General features: G+C 31.5%; 1 protein-coding gene across 6 annotated transcripts in view; it reads left to right on the top strand.

Annotated features, from left to right (window-relative positions):
* The window catches only part of LOC130904067 (longitudinals lacking protein, isoforms A/B/D/L), a 593,400-nt gene that overhangs the window by 467,096 nt on the left and 104,555 nt on the right, over positions 1 to 21,749 (top strand). Inside the window, exon 5 of one of the 6 annotated variants that reach the window (XM_057816610.1) lies at positions 15,917 to 17,785. The exons of 4 other annotated variants lie outside the window; for them this stretch is intronic. In XM_057816610.1, the coding sequence (XP_057672593.1) occupies positions 15,917 to 16,338 (422 nt within the window). In that variant the 3' untranslated portion in view covers positions 16,339 to 17,785. Of the gene's footprint in view, positions 1 to 11,041; positions 12,110 to 15,916; positions 17,786 to 21,749 lie in introns of those variants that run through there. One more of the 6 variants, XM_057816605.1, reaches the window with a different exon arrangement.

Genomic DNA, 21,749 nt, shown 5'->3' with positions numbered 1-21,749 from the left:
GTCAATTCTAAGGTACTTTAGTTCAATTCTTTGGTGTGTTATTTAACCTTCTAGCTCTAATTTACATATAATGAGTTCTTTTGATGTTGTCAGACATATGGATATTCCTGTGAGATTAAAAGTATCTAATAATCTTTCAAGATCATCTTCATTTTTGGCACATATCATAGCGTCACGGACATAGCTCAGAATTTTGGGTTCACTTTTTAAAGCACTGTATAATATATACCTATTGTTTAATAGAAGAACAGGCACTTGAACAACATGCTTTTTGTTTGAAAGAGAACCAATTTCTGTAGACGAGACTCATTATTTTGATAAAACAGTTTTCCTAGTTAATTCTTCTCGATGTATAATCAAATTATTTTGAAAATTGGAATTTTTATAATGACCGATGCTCAGAAAAACCTTTTATTACCTTCAATCAAAAATTTTTATTATTTGTAAAACTATTAATGTCAGTTATAGTAGATGAGAACATCTCCATATATACAGAACAAGAAAACTTGTTACTGGAGAAGAATTTTCAGGATTAATAAATTCAAAAATCCAGTGTATTTTAACAAAAATCATGCACATTTTACACTACTAGGTATTTGAGGTTTTTCAATGTGCTTTTCTGGGTGGAGTGGAAAAAGATGAAAATTCAGTCTCTTCACTTTCAAAATTTGAACCAAACTCGAAATATTTGGTGTTCGAATTTTGCTAATATATATTTGTGAGGATTTTTTACTTCATATACTTTATTTATATCATTTTGAATTAAATCGTCTTAATTTTAGATTTTCTTCAATTGAAAATTGGTATTTAAACTTATAAAATGATAAAAACCTTGACTATTTTGGTCTTAATCAAAATTTATTTTGAAATTGACAATTTGTATAAATATACTAATCACTAGATCACCTACAACATGAATAGTTACCTTGAAATATACATAATTGATTGATTCATCGTTTCTTGGTGGTTCCTTTTTCATCTATTTCAATCTGTTTTAAGAATTTTTGTATTTTTATAATAAAATGTCAAAATTTTGTTCATTACTTCATGATTTGTTATTTTCTTTATCGTATTGATGACTTCGTCTATTTTCTAAAGACTGAGATGTCTGTCCTATGTACACAGTATCGTATCTGATATATTATTTCTTTTATTATTGGGTACTTTAGATATTGATGAAATATTTGAAGAATGTATTATATCTTTTATGACTTATACTAATATCATATTAAAATAATTTGATAGTTGTTGGGCCCTTGTACCTGTGATAATGAGAGGTGTTTCACATTTTGACGTTTAGGTTCTGTTTTGTTCATTATTTGATTATAATCTCTGCTCATATTTATCTTGAATGTGTTATTAATCATTCTTATAGGATATAGATATTGCAATTTTTACTTTTTGGATAGCTAAGCATCTAAATTCAAGATTTGAAACCTGATACAACAATATTTGTTTTATAAACCATTTTGTTTTTATCTTATTATCAATTTCATGTAATGTGACATCAATTTTGTTCAATCTCGCTAGTGGATTGGAGTTATTATGATAAAAATGATATTTTGAACTCATATTTTTTGGTATTTTGGTAATTATTAAGTGTGTTGTAGGTGTCAATTGAAGGAGACATAAAATTAAGACGATAAAATATGTGTATCTAATTAATTTTATTTTTTATCATGTCACTTTTTAAGAAAATTATTATACTACATCTACAATTGTTTGATGTTAATTCACTTAATAAATATTTACTCACTAAACACGATGAATTCATTTCGCTACACCGCCCATTTTCACCCTTCGTCGTGTCTGTAATTTTTCATAAACAATGAATCACAAAACAGCAACTTTTTTTGTTTTGATACAATTTGTACACTAATAATTAGTTATGACCTTGTGATTTATTAATAATAATGGAGAGAGAATGGAAGCTCTGCTCAAAACTGGATTTTTATCTATTGAAATGGAAGATCCGTTCATTGTAATTAAATAAAATCAGCTTCATTTTGATCTAAGATAGTATCTACTGCCACAAAATACTTTAAAACAGACAAACACGGATGTCGAATTTGTTTCATACTAAATAGATGCTTCTAAGGAAGATTACAATCTAGGGAAATGGATAGACCGCCTAAACATTCAAATTGGTAAACAGATGGTTCCAAAACCCACCAGGTGAGATGATAGATTATCTGAAGCTGATGCCAAATACTCATCCTAATGCTACTGTAATATAAATCGATTAAACCTGGAGAGAAATTATCTGGAATGTGATACACCACTTCGTTTGAATCCTGAGTCAGTTATCACAGTTTCCATGTTATCAATTCAAACAAAAATGCCGGTAAAAACTTGTTCTCTTCAGTCTTCGATCTTATAAGAATCAAAAGAAAATGCTCCTATGAGAAAGATTGAATAAGATACTAAAAGAGAAACACTTTCCGGGCTCAATCATTTTAAACCATCGTACCATCACATCAAGATTAGCTTTAAAAAAATCTGCTCATCAAATTTAATCATTGATTGATGTTTCAATCTCCTTTGAATTTCGGAAGTTTCAGGATCTTGTGGGCCACAATATCAGATTAATAAAAGTTAAATTTCCTCAAAACCAAACTAACTAACATAGACTCATCTGTGGTCCAAGTTGTGGATCTACCGCTGTTGAAGTTGTAGTAGTTTTTAGTATTTTCTCAAGTAGTTTTTTTGCCTCGGATATAGCAACTGCAGAGCTGCGCAAAAAATTGAATAAGAAAGGAAACGGTTGCTTCAATAAACATTTTGTACACCAAGAATCCTTGATAATCTCAAGCGATCATCTTGACCCACTGTGGTCCTACTCACTCGTCCTATGTCTTCGCCTATGATTGGTAACAACAGTATCCACACTCCTGATGTTTCTAGATCACCGAAGACCAAAAACGATTATTTTAATCGCAATTTAGATATGTAACTTGTAACGCCAAAACGTATATATATAATTTCTATTATTTTATTTCCATTTAGGTTAATACTTCTTTATATTGTTTTCTATATTATAGTGTGTTATGGCCGTTTTTATAGAATCAATTTCTAGGATGGCCTTGTTCTATTCTAGAATCGAATTATCGAGAAATCCGTTTTGTATAAATACGTGCTTGTTTATCAGCGAGTGTATGATGATTTCTGAACTAATTCGGAGACTATTTAAGATATTACCGCAGTTTTTGCCTTTAATATTGTAGTCCTAATATTTTTTCGCAAATTACTGTAGTGTAGTATTGATTAATATTTATTTTTAGATGAATTTGTATGCAGAGTATGTGAAAAAACGTATAAATCGAAAGGTTCGCTTTCTAGACATAAGAAATATTTCTGTGTTAAAAAATCTAATCCGATAAGTGGATTTAGTAAAAAATCACAAGACGATTTCGAATGTAACAAATGCGGTAGATCCTACAAATCGTCCTTTACTGTTAAGCGCCACATTAGATACGAATGCGAACAGAAACCGAATATGAAATGTCCGGTTGTGACATGTCATTATAAATCCAATTATAAATACAGAGTCGCACTTCATTGTAGAATGGTACATAAACTAAGTTGAAGTTATATTTTTTTATTATATCATACAGTAGACACATAGAAATAGATCAGCAAGTAGTTGATTATAAACAAGCTATGCTATAATAAAATTTTTTCGACCGAAAATATTTTATCTTCCAATTAATACAAACACGATAGTAGATAACAGTAAAGCTACGAAAACCCTGATGGTGTGCAGAAAAATTTTCATTATAACCCAAAGATCTTAATATTGATGTACACGGTGATAGTAATTCATAGGATTTGGGGCACTATAACTATAAGTAGAATCTCTGAGACATGCCCAACGGATGCACCAGACGTGATTTTAAATTTCCATCTTTCAATATATTACTGGAAAGCGTGGAGGGATGAGAACTTTCCTCAGATATCTGGAAGAGAGATGACAGATTCATTGTCAGCACATCGTTGAGAAATCGGGTTCCTACTGGTGTTCAACCCGAGGATAGAGAAACGCGAGGAGTGGCTGTGAGTAGCTGAACACTCAGAAGAAGATTTTAGACAGTTAACTTAACCAAATTCACCCCAACCCACCGAGTAGTCCATGTACGACTTGCCAGAGCTTTGTCCACTTCTTAGTCAAAAGCAGAGTGTGTCTGGTAGACCTGTAGAAAACGTGGCTTTTGGAGAAGGTTCCTGGATGGTTTTGGAGGGCATTTCAGTGGAAGTCAAAATCGACTTTATTTTTATTGAATCTGGAGGTGGAGCGGGGAAATATATAGAATAACTTTTAGAGGATTTCATCGTTCCCTAGCTCGCACTTCCTCCACGATTCCAGCTGATTGGCTTATCTAAAACACAAAAAACGGCGTTCTAATATATAAGCCTAAATGCACGGAATGGACTATTATCAAATGAATATACAAAAAATTGAACTTTTAGTACAAATTAGAAATAAAAGTTGCGCTTTTTTTTGTTTTTTTCTATAAAAAAATCGAAATTTTAGAAATTTTCGATTGATAATAGTTCATTCCATGCGTTTACATGTGCTGAGTGTACCCTAAAAATTTCAAGTCATTCGGTCAAGCCGTTTTTGAGATACGATGTAGGAAAGTTTGAAAAACACAGTTTTGAGATAAACGCGTTTAAATTTTCAAGTCCATTTGAAGCTATGAAAATCTCAACTTACCCTCAATCGGCGATGCCTGATCCATATTTAATAATAGAAATTTCTGTTTAAGCCTGTCAAAACTTGTATAAAAGGTATAAACACAGCTCTTTCTTTTACCTGCTGTATCTTTAAAACGACTTCGAATTTTCAAAAATCACTTTACTACCGTATTCTAGACATGTTAAGAAAGCAATTTATTAAAAAAAATCGATTTTTTTAGCCCATCACATGAGATGACCCCCTTAAACAAAATCGAGTAAATAAATCCATGAAATAGCGATTGGAAGCTGTTATTAGGACCACGGGAAGGAAGTTTATCTCAAATAAATAATAATTTTCACGAATTTATCTCGTGTTTTCTTTACTTTTAATTATATTTGTTTTTCATTGTTCAAGATTCCTTTTCGTTTGATATTTTTTTACTAAAAAAATAATTCAATATCAACATAAAACACTCAATATAAAGCTAAGCTTTGAGATACACAAATTAGGAAAAGAATGGAAGCTACAGATTCTAGATTACTAGAGACTTTTGAACGCGAGCGTGCGATTTGAGTCGTTTTATTTTCTCACGAGTGTATATGGAATAGAAGAAGGTATTCAGTTCAATTTGTAAACGAACTACCACAAACGTATTTCTCATAGCTATCAGATATCTAATATCGTTGATTTGGGAATGCCTGGACACGTTAAAGGACAGAGAAAAGTAACATTCCAATGGGTTCTCAAACGCACTTATTTAGATGAATAACAGCTATGGATGGAGTATGGTATGTAACATGTCCAAAAGTAAGATCAAACTCGCGAAACTGCTTCTTTGTTTTACTAATTGTTGTATTTGAAAAAGTTTTCTGAAAATTTTTCTACATTTCAATGTTTTCCTTATGTAAGTGACACGATGTGCGACAGTATGCAGTTCAAGTACATATGTTTAATTGTGTTTTAATACCTCCTGTAATTTTTTTGAATAAATAATTACAATTTACAATCATTTTTTCAGAATGTCTCTTTATGGCGAACGGTTTCCTTGACATGTATGTTTAAAGATGTATAAATATCGACCTTTTTGTTAAAAAATCTATTGAAAAATTCATTGTTGCTATTTTTAAATTGTACAGGTTGTACTTCCCTTCAATATAATCCCTTCCTCCCGCCAGACACCTCTCCATTGATCGAAGCAGTGCTGGAAGTCTTCTTTGGTGATAGCCTTCAGGAGTTCTGCCGTTTTTTGCTTTACCGCTTCTATAGACTCAAATCGGGTCCCTTTCAAAGCAAATCTTTTTCTAACCTTTCAAGGAAATCTGAACAGACCCGTTGACGCAAGAGCTATTGGTCAGGAATCAAATTTTTTGGCACAGACATTTGTCATGTGTAATTCCTCGTGTAAAATTTTTCTAACTGTTTCTTTATCGGTGTTTATGGTCTCGGCAATCATCCGGATGTTCATTCGACGATCTGCACGCACAACTTGATTGATTTTGGTCATTATTTTCGGATTTGAAACAGTCACAGGGCGACCTGGGCGCTGGTCTTCTTCAGGCCATCACTAAAGCGCTTAAACCACTCAAAAATTATCCCCATAGGCCTCTTGCAACAATTTATAGCACTCAGTCTGAGTTTTTTTTCAATTTAACGAGAAATTGGAGATTATAAAACATATTTTGATTATCTTTTTGGGAATTAGCTCTTCAACTATTTTTCTACTCATAAGAATGATTTATATTAAAAACAGTTATTTTCAGGATCCATTATATGCCAAGGGTGCAATAAAAGCTACTCAAAGAAAACTTCTCTATATTATCACCAACTAAGATACTGCGGAAAAGATCCTAACAAGTTTTGTCCTCTAGAATTTTGTTATTACAAGACTCATATTATCGGTAATCTCAAAAGACATTGTCGTTCTCGTCATAACATTGTTATTTGAAATATAAAATATATTTTGAAATATTATCTTCTATTACTTCCAATTGAAACTATCGATAACCTAATTGAATTGGTTCTAATACTACAATATTAGATATTTCCGAAACATTCATTATTTTTCTGTTTTAGGGTTGGAAAAATTATTCGAATGTCCGACCTGCGGACGAAAATATAAACACCACAGTACGTTATTAAGACACGTAAAAAACGAATGCGGTAAAGAGGGAAACGACGTCTGCCCTTATTGTTTCAAAACGTTCAAACATAATTTTAATTTGAAAAGACATATCATCAGTTTACATATTTCAAATAAAACTGAATTGCAATGAATACCGTTGCTGGTCTATTTAATTCCGAATTACTCGTTGAAGATATCTTAGTTTTTAAGGAAACTATTGAAAAAATAAAATACATGATTTATTTTATTGCATAGCGTTTTCTTTAATACAATTTTCATTCTATTCACGAGGTTTGTTCAACCTAAAATACTCGTAGAACCAAAACATTTTGTTCCAGTGTGTTGGAAGAGATGTCTTGGAAATGGAAAATCCACAAGAAAGGTAGCAGAAACCAGTGCAAAAACTATGAAGAAATTATATACAGGATGATTGATTAGTGTAATAAAGTTCAGTGACTCCTTTGTCCTTTGAGATATCAATTTCAAAAGTTGGAGGATTATAGCCATCATTAGTCCTTACATTTTAAAATAATTCACAATTTTACAAGGTGTTCCCTATATTTGCTTGCATATGGGCATTTGAAAAGTTATAACCAATTTTCCATAAAAATCATAACAATTCCAATACCCTGTACAATGTAAGAGAAATTCAAAAAATGAAGATTTATTGCGACCAAACCATTCGAAAAATTCTAGAAAAATATTAATTTCGTTAATATCCATTGAATCTAATACAGGGTTAATCAAAATACCAATACATTATTTTCTCTGTTATTTCAAATGGATCACCCTATATTATAATTATAATACTTATTTGTGAAAAACAGTGACTTAATATTGTAAAACAATTTTCAAAAAATGTTAAGTATAATATGTACAGGTACGATAATGGCCGTTATTAGCGGGAGCTCACACCACGTGTTTATTTACATGAGAGTAAAAACTGACTCACAGTTATTAATAAATAGTTATTGCACTGGAACTTAATGATAAATTTACGATAAGAGTAAAATAAACTTGAGATTTGCACAGAAAAATCAAAATGATACATATAACAGTCACTGCTACGATCGATACAAAAAGGAAATTAAAATTATTAATAACAATTTAATTCTTAAATTTGAAAACTGTCTTTTTATCATTGCTGTTTTGTACTGTAGAGATTGAACTGCAAATACAAAGAAAAATTCGAATAAATTACAGGAAAAACTATCCTATATACTACAGTATACATAGACGTCTTGATTATCACAATATGTGTTCGAGATGACCTTCAATGACATGTATACATCCTTGGAAGCGATAATTGAAAAAGTTTCCTAGAAAAATGAGTCAATTTGATTGAAATCTGGTAACAAAAACCACATCCTTTGGCGTGTACGAAGTGTTCCTCAAAAAATGGTATGAATTAGTTGATGAAAAATAGTGGAAGTTTTGCCTGTTTACACAACCATCTTTATTAAACGTTAAATTACCAAATAGATCATAGTCGAAAATACTTAATTTTTCATAAAGCCCACCTACAACATGGTAGTGTTTCTTCAAATTTAACTTCAGTTAATTCCCGTTACAAATTAGGGTGCATTTTGTTTGTGTCAAGGGCTATTTGTACTCCGTGGTAGCTCAGTTCTTGTTCGATGGAAATACTCCTTACCCTTGTGAGTAGGTTACCACAACATTAATTACATTTTCTTGTGTTACAGAAGTTTTCAATCGAATCAATATTTTCAAGCTTGCTCTTATAGGTTGCCGCCTTTCAGGAAAACGTTCATGCTGATAGTAAGAGGTTTTTCCTGGTTTTAAGGCTAAGATCTAAATAATACATTTTAATAATCCACGCATGAGTATTTTGTGAAAAAACTAAATACAGTAATTTGTTTTTTTTTTTAATATTGTTTCTTGTAGGTTCTTGTTACACTTGCAGTGGTTGTTATAGACAATATAGACACAGTCAATCGCTCTATAAACATAAGAAATACGAATGCGGAAAAACCCCACAATTCAAATGCGATTTTCCCGGTTGTACTTATACGTGTAAAATCAAAGGAAATCTCACTTCCCATCAAAAAAGACATAACGAAAAAAATTCTTCTCCTGTTTTGGCTGTCAATCGTTATAATATTTAATGTAAAAAGTTCGTACTAAAAATTTTCAATGTATGAATCTCTTCATGAAATTTTTATTTAAAATTTCTACATTTTTATATATTTTTTCACGTCCTTTAGGTGAGGCTACATCAAACACTAGCAGATTTACCTCTTCAAATTTTTGGAGATAACAAAACTCAATTTTTTAATACGGTTCTGTTGAAAAAAGATCTTTTTTCTGTAAAAGAGTGAATTCAAAGTGTTATCAGTGTGTGAAATATTTAAGATTATGGAAAACTGAAATAAGTTCCTCTAAATATACAATGTGAAACAATGAATATTTGGCAAGAACAACGAAATCATCTCGAGACTGTTATTTTTGTAGCGTGAACGTAAACCGTTTGAAAAATTCCAAGTTTCAGCTACCTTCAACGACCTTTAAAACTAGATATTGAAGGACCCAGCTCATCATATAATGGTGCCGATTTTAAGGTAGTCAAATGAACCAAAATCCTTTTCCCAAAATGTGTTAGATCATCTTTCAAGAAATTTATATCTTTCAAACAAGCTTTAGAATTGATAGCATCTAAAGTGGTGAAATTGTGAAATTTCGGTAGTCTGGACCAAAATAAAATTTGCAAACTTCTTTCGAACTACAAAAGGATAAGAAACTTGCTTCTGAGAAAGAAAGCTGGTATCAAAGTTATCTTTCTACCATTACATATAAAACTGGAACCATTCGATAAATCACTAGATGCGGAAACTGCTTTTCCCACATTTGCCAAAATCTCCTCGCCTCGCTATGGACAAGATTAAACACAGTATTTTTGTAGGCTACTACTTATTAAAGAAAATTAAAAAATACGAGGTGCAATATGTAAGAGTTGTGAGCAAAGAGCAGGGAAAACGTATGCATCAGGATTATGAGTCATGGAAGAGCGTTACCCGTGTTTCTGGGTTACAAATATGATATGTGACTGTTCTTGGTCGCTGATACGTCATTTTCCAAATTCCACACATCAAAGAAGTCTTTAGAACTTAAGTTTTATATACACATAGCTGTAGCTAGAGCTAATAAAACTTCTAATTATATTTTTGAAATTGGTATATCATAAATAGTCAGCATCTTGCAAGGCAAAATATTTGGATAAAGAAGTCCAGGAAAAAGATGAATAAGAAGATGAATATAGCAAGTAACAGCTGAATTTTTTTTCCATTGTCTATGGAATAGAATATTATATCTAAGACTATCCAAGACTAAGCCCGTTTTGCCTTATTTTCAGCAGGTCTCTTCACAATCCACAATCTTGACTTTTTTCTATTTCTGGAGTGTACTGGTGGATTCAGATTTCATCTGCAGTTAGGAATCGATACGAAAGATCTAACTCATTTTGCTTAAACAGTCGTCCTCAGTGTAGTTGATACGGTCACGTTAGAATTCAGCTGCTCAAAATTTTACGGTCGTGAATGATGAAATGATGAGCAGCTCTATACTCAATTATCCGATTTTCAAACAATTAAACCTCGTAGTTTGATGAAGCCTCTCCTTTAGAAAATAATGTTCAAATATAACGATCCTGTATTTTTGTAAATTTCGATTAAATAATAAATATTAGTTGATGTTTATTGTTTTAATATGAATTTCCTTTACTTTAACAAAGTTCACTAAAAAGACAGTAATAAAAATTGATGTCATTTTGAACTCTAAATTCAAGTTATAAGACAAAAATTATTTTCATAGCATTTCATAGCTCCAAAACGTAATTTGAAGGCATCAAGCATTTCTACAGGTGTAGAAAAGCGTTGACCTAACAATTTTTTTTCAATCTGTGGGGCTAAGAAGAAATCATTGGGTTCCAAATGAGGACTGTACGGCGGATGAACCATAAATTCGATTTTTTAACTGTTCAATAAAGTTTTTGTTTGAACTAATGTGTGAGAGCTCATATTGTCGAAGTGGATAATAATTCATCTTCTGTGATTGGTTTCCCTGATTGTTTCTAACAATTCTGATAAATAAATGCTGTTGTACCGTTCAGAATTTACCGTTCTACGTTGCTCTAATAAGAAAAAATTTTTTTATATAATTTAGATTTGCACATGATCGAATGAAGGCATACTATGTATCAGTACTCTAATAATAAATTTTTTTAGGTTATATGGAAGGCAGTAGTGGTTCTTCTGACGTGACTACTCCTAATCACGATTTAGTGTGTAATGGAAACAATAACGAAGGAGCAAAAAAGAGAAAAAGAACTAAACAAACCTATCAATCTATGCGATTATTCAATACAAAACGTATAAAAAATAGATGCTCAAAGTGTGCTTCGTTTGTTAATAAAGAAATTAATTTGTGCCGAAAATGCGATCATCAGATAATAAAAGAAAATTTCATTATATTTCCAAAAAGAAAATCGAACAAATCTTTTAAAACCACTAAATTCAGAAAACCTGATAGAGCTTCTTCAAGGATAAATCCTTCGATAGCATCAGACTCACTTAAATCTAGATATAGCTATGATTATGGACCAAAATGCGAACCTTGTATTTTATTGAAAGAGACCAATCAACCAGCTTGTGAAAATTGTCATAGAAACAGAATTTGGACAAATAACTCTGAAAACGAATCTGGACAAGATGCACTATTGAAGATAATTAATATCAATACAGAAAACGAAACTGGAGTCGAAAGAATTAATACTGATGCTTCCAATGAAGCTAACAACAATGTAGAAGAAGATAATAACGATGATGGTTCTAGTGACGAGATGGAATATGTTTCGTTGAATGATCTTCTTGCAGGAAATGTAGGCTTGTGAAATATATTGAATTAAATGTTATAATTTTACTTATCAAGTATTTATATATCAGTTTTTTTTTGTCTTTAAGGCATCATTTACCACACATTACAATTTATTTCTTAAGACGATTTTCCTTACTGAAGAAATTATTTATTTCATTACCTTCCTTCAAAATACTCTTTTCAACACCCAGGAAGACAAAGAGACCACAAGTGGTTCTATAAATTTATAATACAATCAATTGGTTGATATAAAGGAATATGATATCAAAAAATGGATACGAATTCGACCATATCTACCGGATCTAAACTCGGTTGAACTGGTCTTAAAATGGATTCGTTCCTCATTTTTCTTAATAACTTCAACACACACTTCTTAATCATGTAAATTGGATTTTAATAAATTAAAATGTGAAACACAAGATATTTTTGATTTTTTTTCCTTTTTCAGTATGGCTCCCATAACCTGAAAACAGATTCCCCAAAATAAAACATTTCGGTTAATTCATAAATCAAATTCAAAAAGTCATACCAGATGTACTAGTTCAGGCATCTAGGACTTCGATAAACGGATTCTACGATTTAAAAAACGCTAAATTAACGTATTTTCATTATAATAATCTAAAAAATATTAATTCTTTGTATTAATTCAAGAAATTTCATTAGATTTGGCAACGTTTTCCAAACTGTCTGTACACGTACGTCATAACCACATTATCTACATAAAATTTGCAAACTTTGAGGTTATGTAATTCTTTTTTTCGTTGTGTAATGCATTCGTGGTAAAATTTATATCAATTTTAGGTCTGGAGTATTCGTGCAAGAGTTGTTTCAAACGATATAAATATCAATCATCCCTTTATAACCACGTCAAATTTGAATGCGGAAAGGAACCCCAATTTGCTTGTGGTTTGTGTACATATAGCTCAAAGCGAAAATATAATTTGAATGCGCATTTGAAAACCGTACATAAAACATTTTGAAACGCATTGAACAGTTTTATATCCAATAGAAATAAATTACTAGATTATGCTGACTTTTCTTTAATTTACACCAAACTCCTAAGGGTATAAATTAACTTGTCTTCAAGTGAAATTCCACAAAAATTCCTTCCTTTACTGTTACATTTAACATTTCACCGAAATAAAATTACAAATGAAGGCTATACTGATTTGTTTGCAGTAGCAAGAGGTACTAGATTCGTTAAATAAGGTTACACGATAAAAGCTGTTGAAAGCTTAAGTTTGGGGCAACATTTTACTCATACATACCTTTACAAGTTGTTGGTTTCGATTGTTTTAACTACAGCCCGCACCAACTAGGAAGAGGTTGTACAGTTTTTAATGAAAAAATAATGACATAGTTAAAAATAATCAAGGACAATAAAAAAACTGTATTTCAACTTTCCAAATGTCTGGAAAAAAATAATACCTCTTAGAATGGAAAGAAGTGAATTGAGTTTCATGAGCTCTATTAAAAGAAACAAATTTTGGTGCAAAACTTGGTGAAAAATTTTGGGCAGTTTAAATAACGACAAGCTTTGATGACTTGTAAAAACTGCGACAACCAACGATATCAGTTTACCAAATGGTACTGGACGCCAATAGGATTGAGATTAAAGAGATAGAAGAGGCTATAGGTATCGGAAAAAAACGACGGAATCTGTAGAAAAAGAAAGTCTGGACAACACATCCTCTCACACCCCTCTATCCACTTCACCAAATCCGACCTCCAGCGATTTTTCCTATTTCCAAACCTCAAAGTTTCACTTACAGGAGAAAAAAAACGACGAAGACGTTACAGTATACATATACACCTACTTTGAAGAGGAAGAAGAATCAATTTCGTACAGATCATTTCAGATCTTCATCAACTACTATGCAGTCAATTTTCCCTTTTTTTTTTGATTGATCTAATTAGTAAGTATGTCAATTTGTGTCCCGCCAGATATGTCAGACGTAGCTCTGCTCTTGTCAATGCATGGAGAGTTGTGAAAACTGATTTTTCGTTTTTATAAACATGATAATTGAATATTTTATTTAGATTATTATTTCATCAACGCTGAAGGATTGTACGGTTGTAAGAGATGCAAATCGTCGTATATGCATAAAGCAAATTTAAGCCGCCACATTAGATGGGAATGTGGCGGCGAAAGAAAATTTAGTTGCAGTAATTGTCAACGGAAGTTTAAGCAGAAATCTCATCTACAGTATCACGTGAAATCAAGAAATTGCTACAAAACACGACTACTAGTTTTAAGTCGACAAAATTGATTTGGTTATGTTCTGAAATGATGTTTCATAAATAAATAGATAATTTGTTTTTGTTTTTATTAATTTGTTTAACATTTTAGTATACTGGCGAAACTATTACACTCGTTGAAGCTTTCATTTTGTGTAAACCAATACTAGTATGAACTACTTGTGTGTAAATTCTTCTTCTACTCTGTATATTTTAAGTTAGTAGTTTATTTATGTAATTTAAAACACTCAATAATATTCCAGTTTCTTATTTTTTGTCTGAAACTAAATAGATCCAAATACTCTTATACGGATAAAGATTTTTAAGACGCTGTGATAAAAACCACGACCTCGACAACTAACATTACGAAGGTGGTTCAAATATAAACCGGTATTTTGTTATAACAAATTCTATTATGAAGTTACAGAGCTGGAATTTTGTACAGTTTTTCTAGATAGTCTCCGTAACACTCTTTTCTCACCTCTTCGGAAGCTGTTTCGTGAAAATCTCTCGGCGTGTCCTGTAAACATTCGCGCACGGAAGGTAGGGCGTTCCATTGCTTTCCAACTTGAATCGTTCAACGTTTCCATCGCACTTCGGTTTGGAATATCGCGTCGTTTTGATTTACCGTGTTTGTTTGGAGATTACTATAATACTGCACGTTCCCAGTTCGTTTTTCACTGAGAAAAATAACTGCAACTACTACTCTTATGTCCCAAAACACGTTATACCTTCCTGGCTTACAGAATAACCTTCGCTTCAACTGGCTCGCCTTCGTCTTTCTTTCTCCACTCCATAGACGCGCGTTTACTCACCAGTATACTCAAGTCTCAATAAAACCAAGATGCTGACAAATTCAGTTCCTAGCCAGCCACAAAATGTGAACAACAAAGATATTCAGATGGTGGAGAGTAATATATCTGAGACATGAGATAAAAATTACTAGAGACAACCAAACCACAGAACTGTCTCGAAGAACTAGGATGGGCTTCATTTGGTAAATTGCGAGATGTGTTCAAACGAGATGTGCCAATTGGCCTTAAGAGAAAAGCCTTTAACCAATGCGTCCTTCCAGTCCTGACTTATGGTGCGGAGACTCTGACATTAACTAGAACAGCCTAAAATGGAAAGGTCCTTGCTCAGCATCACTATGAGGTATGAGATAAGGAATGACGAATTGCGCAGACGATCTGGAGTTGAAGATATCATAGATCAAATACTGAGAATACTGCGGTGTGCAAGACATGTTGCAAGGATACAAGATAACCGATTGACAAAAAGAATTCTAGATTTGAAACAGACGAAATCCAAGAAGACCCCCTACGATATTAAAAGAATACGAACAAATTGGGTAGCAACCGCTCAGAGCAGAGAAAACTGGAAGCATTTGGAGGATCCCTATGTCTAAGGCTGAATGATGATGATGATGATGATACTCAAGTATCGTCTGTGAAGAGGCAGCGAGTGAATTTCTGCTCAAAACTCAGATGACTTAGCACCCATCTGGCTGAAATTTAGTACAATACTGCGTGGGCTTCTCAAAATGAGTTTTTATACAGCGGTGACGTTCTCATTGGTCTGGGGTGCGTTATTTATTTGTCTTTTTGGAAAGCGGAACATCATTCATACATTTGAGTCTTGTAGAGGCAACAGACATTAGTACATCTTTCTCGCACTAAAAAGTGAGGTTATACGAGCGCATTTATTCAAAAATGGCGATTTATATTTGAACCACCCTCGTATATTCGTTAATGTTAATGAACAAATATGTTTCATAACTTACAAGGGATGTTTAAAGACTAAAATCAACCTTAGTTATTCCAAAGTACTGCGCGTTTATAATAATCGAAATAAAAAACTCAAAAATTGAACATAGTTATTTAGATACGCTACTAACTTGAAAACTACCTCAAATTTCATTATCTTATCTTTGGTAGAGGAACGAATCTTTGTTTTTTGTTTATCCTATATAATATTTTTTCTTGTAGGTAAAACGAAACGTGTAGATAACGCAAAATGGCCTTCGCATCTCGTTCTTCCTATGATGATATTAAAAGAAAACCTCGCTTTAGGCGTTAAAGAACCAAAATTAGAACCGCCGGAAAGTCATTACGCTTCATTTATAGACGAGAAATGTTACGCTTGTTCGGAATGCGGTAAAACGTACAAAGTCAAAAGCTCTTTAACGAATCATAAGAAATGGGAATGCGGCAAGGAACCCAGATTCAAGTGTCCTTATTGTGATTATAAAGCTAAGCAAAAAGTGCATTTAACCAGACATTTGAGAAAGTTACATAAAATATTCAGCATCGATTCTGAATTGAATCAAAAAATTCTAAACGTATCAAATGATGGTGTTGATATTGGTGATGTAGATGGTGTTTCAAAAACTGAAACAAGCAATCAATAATATTTTTTTCTATTTCTAGATTATATTTACTAGTATCTAATTATATTGGTTACGAGGTTTGTTCTAAATGTTCCCAAATAAATGTTATCATTTTATTAATGACAGTTTTTCAGTTTCAAACTATATATATATACCATGTGATATTTTACTAAAACTAAGAAAAAAAAACAATATTTAGTAAAAATCTACAAATGCCAAAGCTTTTTCCAAATTTTCACACACTCGTTGTAAACTTCGACTGAAATGTCCTCCAATACCTTGAACGAATTACCTTTTATAATTTGAAAATAGGAAAAAGTCGCAGAGAATAAATCTGGTGAATCCCGTGGCTATGCGATGACGATCGTTTCTTGTTTCACCAAAAAATTAGTTAATCATACTGGAATGTAACTGCACATATTTTTTTTTGTTTCTAGTTCTTATTGTGTAAATTTTTGGAATTTACGATAGTTACACTATAAAATAATCATTAGATACTAGTGAATAATATATTTTTCTACATAGTTTTTTAAGAATTTTAAAGATATTTCCAAAACAATACATTGACAATGATAAACGTTTTATAAGATTTTTTAATGTTATATTCTTTACATTCCATTTTATTATGAATGTATTTTCCTTCTACAAAGACTGTCCTCCCAACCTCCTAAATTAGTTTTCGAATTACTTAATTCAAAACAAAATCATGATTTATCCATTATACGTGCAGAAACAAAAATCTAATCAGAAGTAAGACAATGTTTTTTTAGTTTATCAATTCTTGTATCTTCATATCTGAATTTTAACTAGATTTTAGTATGATTTTCAGAAAATTTCTCAATTTCTAGTTATCATATATTGTAAATAAGCAAACTTTGAGGTATTAACCAATTATTTCGTACCTCAATAATAGGGAACATAAAAATTATTTTCAAATGAAAAATACTATTGAATATCGTGAATATCAAATACCAACGATTATTTTTATAAAAATACTATTTTATATATTAGGTTGGGAAAATTCTTTGAAACTCAATAAGAACTATAAGTTTTATTTAAAAAAAATGTTCATATTTCGAGTTCTATCGACAAAAAATAGTTACAAGTCGATTTTTCCCAGTTTTTTAACTGTCAGCAATAATAATTGGTATTATTATTTTTTCCATGTTCTTTTACAATTATTTCATTCTCTATATGCTTCCTAATATTTTCTGAATACTATTTATATAACTTTAAACATTTCTCTTTTGAAAACTAACATCAGCAGACATTGTTTCTTTGTAATCTTTGAATCTGTTCCAAATTCTAACAAGCCGATATCAACAAATCTCTTATCTCCCTTAATTTGAATAATACTACAGTTTACAGTAAATCTGTTGCCGAAGAAATTTTAGCTATTGCTGACACCATCTGATATCATATTTTCAACAATATTTTTCTGTATTTACTAAAAAAACTTGAACAAAAATTAATCATTTCTAATTTCTCGAAAACCTGTGCAGGTGACTTTGGAAGAGATGGAGTTTTATGCCTAAAGTGCACGTCGAATTTTTTTAATTACAGCAGAAGGTTTTTTTATATAATTTTCAGTCCTTATTTGGTGATTTAACAAACTGTTTCTTAATGTCCAGTTTCATATGTAATAGTGCATTGATAATTACGTCACAAGCTACCAATGAATTCTGGACTAGAAATTTTTCTTTCCAGGTTCCATATTTCCTTTGAAGACAAAATTTTTATCATCTGATGCTATTCTTTGACTCTATTGTCACCAAGAAAAGTAGTGTATTGTTTCAAACCCATTTTCATCAACAAGTTTTTGACATCTCAACAAAATATAATACTGAAAAATAATGACGAAATTATTTATCTCTTTCATAATATAAACATATTTTAGTGTCTGACAAAGCATATTCTTTTCTTTCAGTCTTGATCCTAGCAATTGGGAAGCTTGTTTGGAACTTTTTAAATCCATTAAAACATCATCTTAATCATTTTGGAAAAATATTATGGCTCATTTGGCAAATCTTCAAAAACGTTTTATGTTGAACTTGATTCTTCATTGACTTGTTCTAATGATTCAGAACGGCGACGCTCACTATTTGGAAATTTTAACACATAGACAAACCTTCTATAAATAACTGACGTTCATTTGTAACCAGTTTGTCTTGAAAAACTTTTTTTCTACATGTTCATACAAAAAATGTCCAAATCTTCTAAACAAAGTCTAAATAATGTTTTTCACAATATATTTCTTTTAATGTTTTGCAAAATTTCTTCTTTATCAATGTCTACTAAAAGACATTGACTTCATTATTACTTTGTAGAATTGAAGTTTACTATAACGCCCAAAAATCTGCCAACGAATTCCATTTTTGAACAAAACCTAACCTTTGATTTTGCGTTTCAACTTTGATCAACCAAGTACCTGCAAATTGGTTTTAACGAAGATTTATAAAAAGCAACTCCACGATAGATATTCATATATCAATCCAGTTAACACATAAATGTTACAAACATAAAATAGACAAAAATATCTTATTTTTTGATTTGAAACAAGTAGTTGAACTTAAATAATAAAAAAAAACTTAGTAGAGACAAAATAATTTGAATAACGAAAACTAATTGGATGTTTGTATAATATTGCTTGTAAAAAAATCTGTCTGTTAGTAAATTTTATATTGAAAAAATAGATAGAAAGTGAGCCTAAAGTTGAAAAAATAACAAAAACATTAAAATCCAATTGTCGTGTATTTGTTCTTGCTTTTATTTTTTATTTGATACTCGCTCTCTTTCCAGTTAAGTTATTCATAAAAAATTAGAAGTTTATTGTTTTGTTATAAATATATTTCATATATATATATATATATATATTTTTTTTTTTTTTGGTTGTGGTGAGCTCTATATTTCACTAAGTAAACATTAGTTTCTTGCCGAGGGGTTTTATTTTAAACTAATCCCCAAATTCTTAATATTTCAATCAAAATAAATCAAAAAGCTTCATACGAAAGTAGCGTGGAATCAACGAAATTTTTTTGAAATTATTTCACAAATTGAACTACATACAAAACATATTGAATGCAACTTCATCATAACTATAGTATAAAAAAAAATTCAAATTAAAATATATTTTAAAAATGTTTGGAATTATTCAAACCACCGAGGGGACACTAAGGGCAGATTTATTTATTAAAACGTGAATATATACCACATTTTCACGTCACTACAATGATATATAGACGATACACAGCATGTAACGACAGTTGACAGATGATGGACATCACAAAGCAAACGACAGATGACGGAAACGACAGTTGACGGGTGGATCATAGACAATAGAGCACGCGCGGCAGTTCACAGATATAAAACACATAGCAATAGATAGCAAAAACGACAGATGACAGAGAATACACGACAATTGACAAATGGCACAGAACGACTATTTACACTGCTGATCTAATCAAAATATCGTTATATGGTTTTGATAAATATCACACAACGATTATTAAAAAAATAACGAAAACAAACCATCTATGAATACGATTGTGTGAAATCAACTAAACATCTTTCTTGTCGTGTCTATCTAAAAGTGATAATCTTGAAGATATTTCATCCCACAAGAGTTTTAGCTACTCGGGCTCTAATTTCAATATTTATAAATACGCATTACTCACGATTTGTGAAGTTACTTTTATATTTCGAGCTTCAGCTAACTTTTCATAAAACTGTTTTGCCGCCAAAGTGGATTATCTGCAGGTGTAGTTGCCTGATCGAGCACTGGCATTCTTTGATATCTTCCAGTCTGAATTTTTGTTAGTTTCTAGTAATGTAATAATAAATTTCTAGTAACGAGGATTTTGTAAGCAATGTTGCCATTTTTATGAGTAATGCGATAGTTTTTTGGCTGAGTGTATTTAAAGATAATGAGAAGAATATCTCGACGTTGTGAATATGAAAATATAAAGAGTTGCATTCATTATGTTATCCACCCTGTAAATATCTCATTCTGTGAAATTTTTCTGAAAAATCGATTGATGTTTTTTTAAAAAACATTTTTTTTATATATATATATACAGTGCTCAACATATGATAAAGACCATAAATATTTTATACAGCCTTCTTTGTTTCAATTTCTTTCTTCTGTGGTAAGTTCTTCACTTGGTTTACAAAAGAGGGACAACAACAGGAATTAGCCACTAAAATAACATAATTTGAGGTAACAAAACCTTTATTTTATAATTAGGATAATCATCGGAAAAATACAATAATTACAAATTCAAATTTTATATCTCGTCAACCACCCATAGCACAAATGAGACTTCTAACTCTATTAGGTATTTTCTAGATCAAAGAATTGATGGAATTTATCGGCGAACTTGTCTATCTCGATATGACAGCTTCTTATAACTTCAAACGTCTTGAAAAGTAAATTATCTAGACACTGCAACCCAGACTTGTTAGATGTAGATTTTATCTGGTTACCCGTCACTTTATTCTACCAATATATCAAAACTCACAACAAGTGCACGGAGGGAACGTTCATTATCATCAATTTAACCAATATTTCTGTTAATGGTATTAACAGCCACCAAATAATTTGTTCATAACATATCTGTATACCTCCAAGTACTCATTGAGGTACTGATTAATATTATCAAGTCTCTCTTAAACTCTATTAGAACTCAGTTCTGGGAGTTGAATTGTTCATTATATCTCTAGCTTCCTTTCGTCGTGTCAATCGAGATCGTCAAAGCTTGGACCGTCCTATTCCGAGGCTGATCGTTGGATCTGTGAGCAGATAAATTCTTTTTACGTCCGGTAGGTTGCTGGCCTCACCTGACAACCCTCCTCCTTTACCAGTGCTTGGGACCGGCAATGGCAGTCACCAGGCTACTCTATCCACCCAGCAACCAATCACATACGGTAAACCAGGGACACGACGACCTTTAGGAAGACCTCCAAAAAGATGGAAGGATTCATGGGCATCAACATCTCAAGGATGACAAGTTGGAAACTACAGGCCTAAGTACTACAATACAATAAGAAAAAACCTAGTAGGTTGAATTCTTCTTTGCAGTAATACTTAAGTTACGATGGATTGTCACCTTTTATCATGAAAATTCAATGCTGAAAGAGATTCGATTTAGATACAAATTGATGTAACCCTTCAGCGATGCACAATTTGATGCCTATGGGCGAATGCAAACGTCTTCGAAGTATATTTTACAATGAGAACTACCACATTAACGAAACTAAAGTAAAATAACAACTGAGTTTTGTTTCAACTTTTTGCTAAAAAAATTATTCAATCAAATTGACAACAAAGGCTAAATACAAATATATACTTTATACCTTTTGTTTCTTTTTGAGTCAGTGTTGAGCAGTGTATAGTAATTATTATTGTAATTATAATTACGAAATTACCCGATAGA

This window comes from Diorhabda carinulata, chromosome 2, assembly GCF_026250575.1.
Source record: "Diorhabda carinulata isolate Delta chromosome 2, icDioCari1.1, whole genome shotgun sequence".
NCBI classification, from domain to species: Eukaryota; Metazoa; Arthropoda; class Insecta; order Coleoptera; family Chrysomelidae; genus Diorhabda; species Diorhabda carinulata.
Note: the sequence above shows the minus strand (reverse complement) of the source record. Positions and strands in the feature narration are given on the sequence as shown.